This window comes from Tachysurus fulvidraco, chromosome 23 (assembly GCF_022655615.1).
Source record: "Tachysurus fulvidraco isolate hzauxx_2018 chromosome 23, HZAU_PFXX_2.0, whole genome shotgun sequence".
In the NCBI taxonomy this organism is placed as follows: Eukaryota; Metazoa; Chordata; class Actinopteri; order Siluriformes; family Bagridae; genus Tachysurus; species Tachysurus fulvidraco.
The window spans coordinates 13,225,722-13,239,298 of record NC_062540.1 but is presented as its reverse complement, the minus strand read 5'-3'; the positions used below and the strand labels follow the sequence as shown (position 1 = coordinate 13,239,298).

Here is a 13,577-nt window from a genome sequence, read left to right as displayed (position 1 = left end):
CCCCAGCTCATACTTACTCCGACCGCTACAGTCGCTGCTGTCCAACCTGAGGCCTCGTCGCAGTATGTCAACCTCCAGTCAACCAGCCCACAGGTACCTGAAACTTCTGAATTCTCACAAACACCCAAAATCTTTGCAACGCAACTCAATGCTGAAGAGTTTTCTTACACTCATATCAGATGCAGAGCCTGGTGTTGTGTAGCCAGCAGGGGGCAGTGGCCTCTTCTACCTCCTCTACCACTCATCCCCAAATACCCGGGCTCAGTGTAAAGCACAGCAGTGGAGGAGCAACTCAAGTGGCTCTTCCCAGCTTATCTGTGCCCCAGCTAAAGAGTCTCAGCTCTCAGGCTCAGGGTCTGCAGGGAGCAAAGCCCGGCATTGTGGGCACTTCATCAGAGCCAGCAAAGATGACTGATGGTGTCAGTGAGATGAATGCACATGTGATCAGTATGAGCCACAACATGAGCACAGCAACAAACCATCCTCTCATCAATACTGGTAAGAAAGACATTAGCTCATACAGTATGTAGCATGCACAATACCAAATCTGATTGTTTATCGTATGTTGCGTTGTTACTGCTACATTCATCTAAAATAGTAGTTTTTCAGAAAATATAGTATTTCACTGAAAGAAGTTGTAAGTTATTGTACATGATTTTTTGTCAAGAATATTGTGTTAAAGAGAACCCTGAATATTGACTGCTTCTTTGACCCTATGACAAATATGACAAGTATTAGATAATTATGGCAGAGGAGAGAAAAGAAGGAAAAATCTCTGAGTGGGAAAGCAGCTGGCCTTGACGTCTGGGCTGAAGGAGGACATGGTGGGCAGCAATAGCTGCATGTCAACACATTTGATCTGAGAGAGAGAGAGAGAGAGAGAGAGAGAGAGAGAGAGAGAGAGAGAGAGAGAGAGAGAGAGAGAGAGAGAGAAATGCTCTCAATTCTTACTCTAAGGATATCATTTAACACTGAGACAGATGTACCGCCTTATGTGACCTTCGAGAACAAATCCCCCCCACATGCCATTTGGATAAGACGAGCCTCCACATTTGCAAACAATGCATGAGCTTTGTCATGTGTAGACATGTAGAAGATGTCAGGTGTTTTCCTTTAGATCTACCCTACATGTATAGATAACGTTAAGGGATTGCATTCTGAATTCATGCCATGAGTCATGAGTCTCTCGGACACCCCTGCTATGTTTCATTATAAGAAAAGGAGCAGCATATGTGGCCATGGGCTGTATGTGTCATTCTCTATTTCCTCAGCATGCAGAGAACTGTTTGAAGGGAAAACAGTCGTGCCAGCAACAGTCTTTTAGAGTTGATTTGTCTTCGTTGTCTGAAATAGAGGTGTAAGTAATAAGGAATAATGATAATCCAACTTAAAATTTATAATGAAACATTGAAACACATTGAAAGTGATTTTTTTCTGCTGTGTGTATGTGTGTGTGTGTGTGTGTGTGTGTGTGTGTGTGTGTGTGTGTGTGTGTGTGTGTGTGTGTGTGTGTGCGCGCAGTACCAAAATATCTGTTATTTTATCAAAAATGAACCTAAATGTATAAATAAGTGGTTGTCAATGTGGGTCACCTTGGTGCAGCATCGTAAGCAATTTACTATTTAACTCCATAAAATTTCACTTTTTCCCCAAGTGTTCAGAATACAAACTGCACAAACACTAACAGAGGCACATTAAGGGCAGGAATCACTCTGCCTCATGCTTCTCTATAAATGTTTTGTTTATGATTGTGGGAGCAGCAGCCGATAGGACGGTTAATGATATTACATCGTCTGTGACTGTGTTACTGTACAAGCTGTATGTGAATTTTTTTTAAATCCATTTGGAATGTAAATTATTCCATTAAACCATCATTTTAGATCTTCTCCTAGTTAGAAAGGATGTGATTAGAAAAGAAGTTTACTCTTCAACGTTAACTTGCTAGCTAGGTTGTTATCATGCATCCAGAAACCATAAGAATTGCACCATTTGCTTAAAAAAATATAACATATGATATTTGCAGAGCTGGACAAGAACAAAAATTACACATCTGATAGACTGAGCAAAGAAATTTCTGTTAAACGAAGGCAAATAAAACAGTAATGTGGCAGTGTTATGTGTAACCCTAACCCTAACCCAAGGTGTTTCATTTAATCAGCACAGTTGGATTTACTGTCGTTACTCTATTTGTTTGTTTTTTTGGTGCTGCCTTTTAATCCACACTACTCAAGTTAACTCTCAATGAAAATTGGAGTAGAGATAGGGTTTGTTCGTGGTCGTTCGAGTCTTGTAAAGCCTTGACTACCTATTATGGGTTTACTCTAGAAATTCGTTATATCGCTATTGTCAAGCGTGACTAAATATTGTTTGAGGCTGTGTTCTTATTTAACGTCTTCCTGCCTCATCAGAATCTAAGGTCATGAGCTGCATGTGTGTTCTACTTCTTACTGAGTACTTAAAGTTATTTATTAGCCTGTTTGAGTAGTCAGTTATATAGATTATCTGAATGGGTTTAATCCAAACTATATTAAACCCTAGAAATAATGCAAACTTGGACCTAATGTGGAAAGTTCATGAAAACATAACTTTGTACTGAAACCTAATCCTTTTTGAGCTTGAATAGAATTGAAATAGGTTCATAAAATAAATCAGTACTAAGGGATCTGTGCAATGTGTGTTATCTTTAAAAGGGGTTTGACCTTGAAAAAAGTTTGAGACGCCTTGGAAAGTTGCTGTTGCAGTTTTGTCTCAGAGATGCAGAAGTGTGTGCCACATTGAATGATGTGTAAGTAATCGATTCTGAAATACTTACTTAGGTAATAAACTCTCTCTCTATATATTAACCTTAGAGTTTATTACCTAAGTAATAAATAAAATTCATCTTCAAATTACATACATATATATGTGTGTGTGTGTGTGTGTGTGTGTGTGTGTGTGTGTGTGTGTGTGTGTGTGTGTGTGTGTGTGTGTGTGTGTGTGTGTGTGTGTGTGTGTGTGTGATTTGAAGATTAATTAAAACTGACCAACTTTTATAAGAAGCTCAATCATATGTTGAGAACAGAAACTAAAAACAAACTAGGCTGAAGCCTGACACTTGTGAAATTAATGAGGTGAGCTTATGAAGCAGAGAAAGCAAGGATACATAACACATCATCAGTCACAGTCATATTAATAGAACTGAGCTGCCACTCAAGACAATCCAGGCCTCAATTACAGTTCACCAAAGACGTCTAAACTGGACCTACGATCAGACGTGAGGTGTTATTTTTGAGGGAGTATTACAGATCATGTGGCAAGTCCTGGCTCATGCTGACATACTTCCTGTCAAATAAACATAAAAGGGGAAGAGCTAAGTATTTCAGTCTATGGGTTACAGAAAACAAAGCAGCATTTGAAGATCTTTAAATCAACATGTTAATAATAATAATCACATGTTTCAGATATTTTAACATGTAAAATTTTTTGTCCCCCATGTGACTCCTTTATTAAGGTATATGAATCATTTGAAATATGAATCAAATAAAATATGAACTAAAACAAAGAGTGCTAAACTAATAGCGATTTAAGTTGTGATTATGTGATTTTGTAGGACATGTTTACTTATTTACATGGACGGTATTTTCATGTTTTTGTCACTTGATCACATAGGAGCATATCGTCATGTGAAATGCATTGATTTTTCCGTATGGGTGTTCATTAAAAAAAAATCACTGAACTTGTTAAAGACACTTAACAGAAAGATTAAAAAATATACATAAGGCCTTAACACCTAATGATAAGTGTATAATGTGTAGTTTTGTGAATGCCATAGCAATTTACATCACAATCTACTTGACAGATTCATAGCTTCACTCACAATAAACTCAGGCCAGTTCATTCCTGGCACATAGTAGCACCACAATAAAAAAATAAAGAGGAAGTGCCTTCGGAAACACTAACACAGTGAATCTACAGGGATGTCTGTTGAAAGGGGCATTTTGTACACCCCATATTTTGTTCATGAGGAACTCATTAAACATGAAAAGCACATAACCAGCAGCATGAACCACACTATAGTATTTGGACCATGATTGGAGTGAACTCTAAGCAGGACCAGACTTTTTTAGCACTGATCCCCCAAAGTCTAGATGCAGCTCTGTAGGCATGCTTTGAGGGTTTGAAAAGCTGAGCAAGCATGTCATATACTATATAAAGAGCGAGGAAGAGAGAGAGAGAGAGAGAGAGAGAGAGAGAGAGAGAGAGAGAGAGAGAGAGAGAGAGAGAGAGAGAGAGAGAAGACTTTTAAGACCTATGCTTATGTTTGTGTATTCAGCAAATAAGTGTTAATCTTTAGAAAGCTGAAGCATTAAATATATAATGAATATATAACGAAAATAATTGCTATTCTCTGGCATCAGGAAGTCCTACAGGCTTTCCTTTTTTTTTCCACTAAAAGGCTCCAGGCTGGGCCCTGAAAGAACAGGAGGTAATTATTTATTAACATGCATGCAATTTAAGCCTTCCATGTCTAATGAAATCACATCACATCACATCTGATCCACATCATATCTGATACAGCACATCAGGCTCATCCTGTATCAAAGGTATGAGGCATGTACTGTATAAACTCAGCCAGTATCTCAGTGGAGGATTTTTAGGAGGACATCATCACAAGCCTGTGACTGTTGCTGCAATATGTGATATTTTCTATCTATATTATCTATTTTTTTTCACAATGTAAACAACTAGTTGATTTTAAACCACTGTAACTCTGCTTATCAGGTGATCATGTAAATAAGAATTGTTTTTCTTTGCCTGGTTAAATGAAGGGGTCAATGAAATATAATTTCAAAGGTGATATTTCTACTTCTTTAGATGATAAAAAAATAATTGATATTTAATGTACATACCTTAAAAAAAGCTAGCAGAGCATAACTGAAGGACAGATGTGGTAACGTGCATTTGAAACGTGAATACGTTTAAATAAGAACATGCATGTGATATTCTTTAAAAAGATAAAAGTATAGAGAGCTGAACACTGCCGAATGAACCCATTAACTTAAAGTCAACATTGCTGAACAATGAAAGCACCGCCTTAGGGGATCCCTCAGGCGTCAGGACTAAAACACAGCACTAAGTGCCCTGCCTCATCTTTAATCTACCCCTGTTCATATTGATTCAAAACCCCTGTCAAATGCAAGCATCTTAGTTAAAAAAAGACCTAATATTTTTCTCGTTTTAATCCAAATGAGTTTCGATTGCTTTAAATAAATGGCAACAAGAGAGGAAACAAATAAATTTTATAGCATAACGCAGCTTTGCCCTTTTGACTTCCAATAAAATCCTAACTGCTGTACCCAGTTAGCTAGTTTTCAGCACTGCAGGAATAGATCTTAAAACACCACCATCATAATGAGACCATATTATTTAGAAAGCAGTACGGTGTACATTGCTTTCAGCTAGACACTCAGAGAAAGTCTGAGGTTAGTGTGTGTCAGTTGCCTCAGTATCAGATTTATTTATGAACCTCAGGAGGAAATCCACCTTTGAGTAATGGAGGGTGGAATACACTACAAAAGCTAATGAGCTACAGTTGAGTGCAAATATTTGCACTCACCCCCATGGCTGGAAAATGTAACACTGTTATTCAATTGAACTTCAATAAAGAAATAATTCTAGAAAATGGGAAAATTAAATGTGGGTATATAATGCAACAAGACAATGATTTGAAGAAGAAGGCAAAATGAACAGAAATACATTTTTAAAAAATCATCCCATAACAACTCACTTGGTGTCCTTATATATGGTGGCAGTTACAAAAGCAAAAGGATGAAATGATTTTATTTATTAAGCTTGATCATTAAACTTATTTCATTTTTAATAATCTACTTGACCACGTTTAACAAGGAATATGCTAATTGTCTTGTTGCTATACAAAAAAATCTATTTCTCTTAATCATCTTCCCCGTAGGACATGCCACTGGGACTCAAGTGTAAAATACACATTTTAAAGTAAAATCTAGAATATCGTCAGTATGCTATCCATAACATATATATCTCCATGGTGTATACTAAAATCTCAGCTTGTATATATCAAAGTCGAAGAACATCCTAGAAGTTTCCATTGGTATGTTATCGATATTTTTTTTTGTCTCTACTTTGTGTTTGTTACCAATCAGTAGAATTTCTTTCTTGTCTTGGACATAAAAATCAGTTTTACATAACTGCTCACTTTAGATTCCTTTATGTTTTTAGCATATGCACAATTTCAGACCCATCAACTGCTCCAGCAACACAAGCAGCAGTTTGTGATCCAGCAACAATCCCAGCTGCCTCAGCCCAGCATCCAGACACAGGGCCAAGCCGTTCAAACTGTAGCCGTTCAACCTGCTTTAGCAGGTCAACAGTGTGCCATCCCTGTGCTGCCCAAACCACCCGCTCAGCAAGCCTCCATCTTCCATTCGACTGTGAGTCCTAGAATGCTAAACGGTCAGTCTCCCATGTTAAATCCCAGCAAAGTCAAACAGGTGCAACTTACTGCCATCAACCTCCAATTCCAGCCTCCGCCATCCCAAGTAAGGCCGGTTCAAACATATTTCTGACAACTTTTACATGATTTATTGATTTAAACCTTTCTCTCCGTGCTTTCTGTTCTGATGTTAAATTTCAGACTACAGTGACAACACAGGATAAATCAGACAAGGAGAACACTGTTCCTCCTGCAGTAAGAGACGACTGCCTTTGCCAAAGTGATCAGCAGCTGCTATGCCAACCAGCGCAAGAGCCAGCCGTGACTGAACAATGCTTATATGATCGCAGCCAGCTGACAGTGAACGCAGAAGGTAGTCTATATTCTCAGCTATTACCCAGAATCATTAATGAATGTAATGAAACTTTTGCTTGAAATGGATAAGCTGAAGAGAGAGAGAGCAGCCATATTATAAATGGATTTTAGCAATTTTCAATGCTAATCATAAAGTCACAAAAAACATAAATAATTCTGATACACAACTGAACATTAATCTGGTTAAGAAAAAAAACCCAGACTAAAATTACAGTGCCAAGCTTGGTTGAAATGACCAGGAGGCACGGTGTCTACTGTGTCACTGCCATCTGTAGGCTTGCCATGCGAAACAAAAAAGCCCTCCCTGCTCTGTCTCTCCTCTCAAGTGGAAGAGTAGATCTGTCACGCCCCAGTGTCTATTGTCCAGTCTAGGCACTTGCTAGAATGTGACAGCTTTTGCCATAATTAGGGTGAGGGGCGCAGCTTTGCTATTCCCAGTGGGCTCTGGGAATAAAGGTGGACACACTTTATCTGTCTGGCAGGTGTAGCTGAACTCTATGCATTCAGACATTCAAATATGAGTGATGAGTAATTGCTCTTTTATAAAAGCAACAAGCCTTAAATGCTTTAGGACGTAGTCTGGAAAAGGCTTTTCATGTGCATGTAGTTAAAAGATAAATATCTTTAATCATGTGAAGCTGGCACCTGGGTCAGGAAAGCTGTGTTTGAAATGTGGATACTGTAGATAGATTATTACATATCATTGTTATATAAATACTGTTTCCTATAGAAACACTATTGAATATATTCAGCCAAACCTGGGTGTAAATGGTGGATGTCTGTTTTTTTTGTGGCAAATAAAGCATCATGTAGAAAGGAACAGAAACAGGTTTTATAACAAAAGGTGATTGTCTGTAGGAGTCAGAATAAAGCGATTTTTAGAAAATATTAATTCAAGTGCACCAAATGTTAAATCATGCAACATTAAATCTCAAGAACTCAAGCTGTGCTGTTTCGACTCCCACCTGCTGACTACGGGAATAGATAGCTTTGCATATCTACCGAGAGATAGGATTTCCATACATATAAAGTGTCACCATTGCTTTCTCTTTTTGTATGTGGAAGCCAAGACCCCTTATCCAAACAGTTGTTTCAGGGCTCTTATTACTTAAAGTGGACAATAGTTTAGACTATCTGATAACCTTTTTCAGTCCGTGCTGTGTAGAGTTAAGGCTGCTACAGTATATTGTTTTCACTGTAGATACAGTTGAGTACAAAAGTTTGCATGACCTATTGTTTCTGAGTATAAAAACTAATTGTTACAACCTTTAAATTTCCATTTTTATATTATCTCCTATAAAATTAAATTTGGTTTATCATGTAGCATAAAACAAATAAAATAATAAATTAAAAGAATAATTTAAATAATGAAATAATTTAAAACAAATCTAGTGCCAGATTCCGTGTCTGGGGATTGGGTCGCCGAGGCCCCCGCCTTCGACTGCCACCCAATCCACAAAATCTAAATAGGAAAGAAATCAGTTTAAATGAAGACTGGCATGACTTTCTTGTTATCCAGACCAGATCTGAAGACTGGGGCAGTGCATTGCAGTGCGGTGCAGTGGAGAAGCTGCACTGTTGTGACCTCACACTAGTTTGAGCCTGAGCTGAGATTTACCTGTTCTCCCCAGGTCGGGATGAGTTCTCTTAAATTCTTTGTTTCCTCCCAAATCTCAGTAATGAAAATGAATGAGTATAGGTTCATGGTTATTTAAGATAGGGAGATTTTTGAATGATTTTAAACTGATATCATTTTAACCCTTCACTCACTGTCATTACTGTAACATACAGTGGTGAAGGAAAATCTCTGAAACATGAATCATATTTGTTTTTATATATATCACATTGCTAGGTTTTAATTTTGTCCTGAGGACATGCAAACTTTTCCACTCAGCTGTATCAGGGATGTTATAGCTTAGTGGTTAAGGTTTTCTGCCAATCAGAAGGTCATGGGTTTGAATCCCAGGGCTGCCACTGCTGGGGCTCCTGAGTAAGGCCCTTAACCCTCAAATGTGTATCACAGTTATCTTAACAAACTGGTGTTGTAGTGAAATGTAAACAAATCTATGAGTGAAAATCTTTATAATTGAGGCATTATTTTTTTTTTTTTACAAATAATATTGATTTAACATGCACATTGTTGTATAGTTGTTATTTGCTTTTGACGGGAGGTAGTTAAGCCTCGTAAACAGCTATAAGGCGCAAAATAACCTGAGACGCTTTTTAAACCTTTTTTTCTTGTCCCTTGCCTTCGTCGTGGGGCCGCTCAATTATTTCATCCAATCAGAAATGCTCTCGCTTGTAAACACACTTTCCCATTGGATGAAATGTCGAGTGCGCGTTCTCGCGTTCTCGGTTGCGCGCTCTTCCTTCTCACTTCCCCATATACAAAGGGGATTAGAGTCGCTCGCTTCAACCAAGTAAATTAGTCTAAAAAAAAAAAAAAAAAAAAAAAAAAAAGTTTCACCACGAGTCCTAACGCGCTTTACGGAGTCAGCGTGCACCTCTGTGGAATACCTGGAAGTTCGGTGAACGCTTTAAAGCTTTACGGCTTGTGTGTGTCTTCACGAGCTGTTGCCCGGAGTCTCGAGCGGAACAAAGGCGCGTGGCTGCTGGACACCGGAGACGCTGTATGTGAGCGCGTGGCTCTACATCATGCTTGTGTGATTAAAACAATGACCGAGTTGTTTATTTTACACGCTTAACTCGTGAAAGCCGACGTTAGGAAACAGTGCTGTTGGGTTAAGTGGTGTTAATCGAGTCTCTAGAGCATATAAAGTAAACACACGAGCTGCACGAGGAAGCGTGGCAGTCCAGAAAAGTCAGAAAAAGTGAGGCATCTGTTGTTGTTTCTCATCTCATCTTATTCTTTATGAAAGAGATCATGTTTGGGAAGTGCAGAGAAAGTGCTCTGACCCGACTGGCATGTGATGCACGTGAGAAAACTGGTGCACGTCACTATAAATGTACTACTGCAATCTGGATATTCTGTACAAGCTGTAGAATAAACAAATCTGTATCAGCATAAATCTCTGCATAAAAGTGTATCATCTAAATATCGTCTAAATATGATTCGTTGTGCTTCATTTTTTCCTGCAAAAACTTCATGGTGAAAATTTTGCACATGTGAAATCAGATGTGTTTTATAAATTTTAGAAAAATTCTCCATTACAAGAACAATGAGACATCTTTTTAGAGTATAACCCAAGGGCATTGTCCTTATTCCCTATAACTATGTAGTGCGTTATGGGCATTATGTACTGACTAGGAACTGCCTTTGTATCCAGTGCAATATATTACACGAGATATTATTATGTTATGATGCATACAAAAATATTTTTTGTATGGTAAAGTGTTAAAGTATTGCATAAGAGATCACTTTTCCTGGGTTTTGCATGCAAAAACAAACCAATATATATATATATAACACATGATACAGTCAAAGTCTCCAAAAGAACTGTGGCAGATTCTCCAGAGATGATCAGTAAAAGTTACCAGTCAAATAAAACTCTCCTTTCCTTATAAATCGTTTTCTTTAGAAATTAGGAAAGGGTTATCGCACCAAATATTGACATATTTTAATACATTTCTTTTTGAGTAGAAAGATCTAATTTCAGTATTTCTTTGCATGTACACGGTGGGGTGCAAAGGTCTGAGACTAGATTGAAAATCTGGGAGATAAATTGGAAATAACAGCAGCTTCAGAATATTTAAACATATTAATATTCCAGATTCTGCACCATTTCTAGGTCCCTGTTTTAACATAAGTACATTAGTGATATTGACCATGGTAATTGCTTAGTACAAAAGCTCAGATTTTCCTAATGCTTACTAGCTCCTTTTGAAGCATGTGTTTAATGACACTACAGTGGTTCAGATCTAAAATGGATCATTAGGTCTTGCATAATCTTGAGTCCATGCCAGTTTGGTTGCACTTATTAGAGCAAGCAAAAAAGGAACTTTCTAATATTCTTCTGTTCATGCGAGTTGTCAGCAATATTCTTTGTAATGGAAACTGTATAAAAAAAGAAAAGAATGCACATTAGAATTTCTTTTTATTTACTAGTGGTCTCAGACTTTGGTCTCATAAATAAAACCAGATCATGTTTAATCTTTCCAGATTACAGTACATTGGAATATAAACCACAATACTTTCTGAAATGGATGCAAAACTCTAAAATACTGATTTATGTGTTTTAAATGTGCATGCAGCCTGCCTTTGTCAGTCACGGATGCTTTGCAAAGTGTTACTTACTGTATGAGCAATTTACTACGGAAGTCTCCATTGAGTTTGATTGAGTAATGCACGCTGTCACCCTACAGGCCCAGACACTGCAGTTCCTGTTCCTGCGGCTGCACTGGTGTGTGTGAATGGTAACCCAGCCATGACGTCGGGCAGCGGGAACAATGCGCCCACAGTGACTGGCAGCACCCCGCACAACGGCCAAAGCAAAACCCCACAAGCCATCGTCAAGCCCCAGATCCTCACGCATGTAATTGAGGGCTTTGTTATCCAGGAGGGAGCAGAGCCATTCCCCGTGAGTGCCTGACTCGGTCTTTCTGACTGATTTACATCAATTTTCCAATGATGAAGTCTTCAGCCTGTATCAAGTGATTCCAATTTTTGGCAGAAGCTAGATATAAATAGAAGCATGCTGCCCTCTAGTGGACGCTTTTAAACCACAGCTTAAATATTTACTGCATAGTGGTTTGGAGTGAGTGAAAGATGTCAAAGGAAAAGCACAGCAAATTGTGATATGCAGGTTATTTTATACCGGAGAGTACAGCATTCCCATCTACACTTGTACTATATTTAAATAAAGCAGAGTTAACTGAGAACGGCGCAGAAAACGCTAAACACACAGTGAGTGGTCCGAGCCGACCGGAAGGGTCACTTTGTCGATGTCCTTGATTGGCTTGTTTATATAATTGCATGAGTGAGCTGGTGACATGATTATATAATTAGGCTGATTTTAACAAACATATCATTTTAGTTGTCAGTGTTATTTTCTTATTACTTATTTTGACAAGTTTTACCTTTTGTTTCTTGTGATCTATGTAAAAAAAAATAAATCCACTTATTAGGTTGAATCCTCCTGTGTGTTCACTACATAGTGTGTAACATCATGGCACTGAAGAATGCACGTTCTCTTCATGCACTATACACCCCATTTCGGATCAGCGAAATAAGTGATGGAACTAAGTATTTTATTAAATTCACCAGCGATCGTCCGCTTAGAAACGGGAAGAAAACGTCTTTGCGTGCTGATTCCAGGTGGAACGACCGCCGTTGCTTCTCGAGAACGTCAAAAAGCACAAACAGCAGCAGCAGTGTAACTCGGACATGGAGAAGAAGGTTCAAGATGCTCACACAGCAGATTCCGAGATGGAGGATCTCTCACAGCAAGGTATATACATACAAGCACAACCTGTATTGGAGTATTTCTGTTGCGTCCAGACGGAAAGCTTTTGAGCGCTCAAATTTTTCTTTGTGCTAAACATATCTGTATGCCCTCGTTTTAGATTTGAAGAATATGCAGAAGGAACCGACGCTCTCTTGTGAACTGTGTGGGAAAGTCGACTTCGCTTATAACTTCAAGAGATCGAAGCGTTTCTGTTCTACAGTATGTGCAAAAAGGTATCAAATGTATATCTACTCTGGTAATCCTGATAACTAGAGAATGCCCTTTAGAGGGAAATCTGACTTTGTACTGCACTAAATAAAGTATGTATTAAAATTTGTAGGTATAACGTTGGCTGCACAAAGCGAATGGGTCTTTTTCCGAGACGGCCAACTCCAGAGAACCCCAAGAAGCCGAGGGCCTCCAGTAATCACAACACTAACTCTGAGGCCAAAAAACAAGTAATGAATAGAGAACTGATATTCATTCACAGTTCCCTTCTCTGTTCTCTGCATCAACTGGTTTTCACTTTCTCATTTTTCTACAGAATCCCAGCACTCAGACAGGCCCAGTGGGCTCAGCACCCTCGCCGCATCTCTCACAGCTGTGTCACGGGGAATCCAGCCAGTGTTCGGACATGTCGAGTTATGACGAGCCTCTGTCTCCCCTGTCCGTAGCCAGCTCTGGAGCTCAGAGGCTGCGTAAGGAGAGAGGAGCAGATCATGGCGAGGACCACAGCAGGGAGCTGCCCCTCCTTACCCAGCCCTTCATGCCCAGCGACCCTACCAAATGGAACGTGGAGGAAGTTTACGAGTTTATCTGCTCACTACCAGGTAACACGTGCCACTATTAAGAACTGTGGAGTGTCAGTTTGAACATTTTGTGATGTTAAAATAACAAACACACACTATGGGGTGTCTGGGATCGGAACTCGTAATCTTCCTCCACGTTCCATTTGGCAGGGTCTCTGGGCATCCAAAAAGCACTCTTACTTATTGACTGGGATTTAAGTCAATGACCCAGAATCCTTATTGACTTTTCACAATTTGGAATAAACAATATTGCATATTACTTATTCTAAATCTAACCAACTGCTGCTCTATGAATATTTATATGTATTACAATTATTCAAAGCAACTGATGAACTTTATTATTGAGCTGATCTGTAATTGTAAACTGATCGGTAGTCCGGAGCCATAACTACTGAGCCACCGCTGCCTGTATAGACATAAACTGGATATAAGAATTATTTTTATTAGGCAAGTTAATGACCGTGCACCGATGACTGGTGTGTGGGTTTTTTTTTTTTTTTTTTTTGCCTGAACCAGGAACACATGAAATCTCTGACAAAT

General features: G+C 38.7%; 1 protein-coding gene across 1 annotated transcript in view; it reads left to right on the top strand.

The window, feature by feature from the left end:
* phc2a (polyhomeotic homolog 2a (Drosophila)) overlaps positions 1–13,577 on the top strand; it is a 35,751-nt gene that overhangs the window by 20,652 nt on the left and 1,522 nt on the right. Inside the window, exons 5-13 of the mRNA XM_047807364.1 lie at positions 1–93; positions 180–498; positions 6,235–6,554; positions 6,650–6,821; positions 11,147–11,361; positions 12,099–12,231; positions 12,347–12,461; positions 12,569–12,686; positions 12,773–13,058. The exon at positions 1–93 is cut by the window's left edge and continues 138 nt beyond it. Of these exons, the coding sequence (XP_047663320.1) occupies positions 1–93; positions 180–498; positions 6,235–6,554; positions 6,650–6,821; positions 11,147–11,361; positions 12,099–12,231; positions 12,347–12,461; positions 12,569–12,686; positions 12,773–13,058 (1,771 nt within the window). The remainder of the gene's footprint in view (positions 94–179; positions 499–6,234; positions 6,555–6,649; positions 6,822–11,146; positions 11,362–12,098; positions 12,232–12,346; positions 12,462–12,568; positions 12,687–12,772; positions 13,059–13,577) is intronic.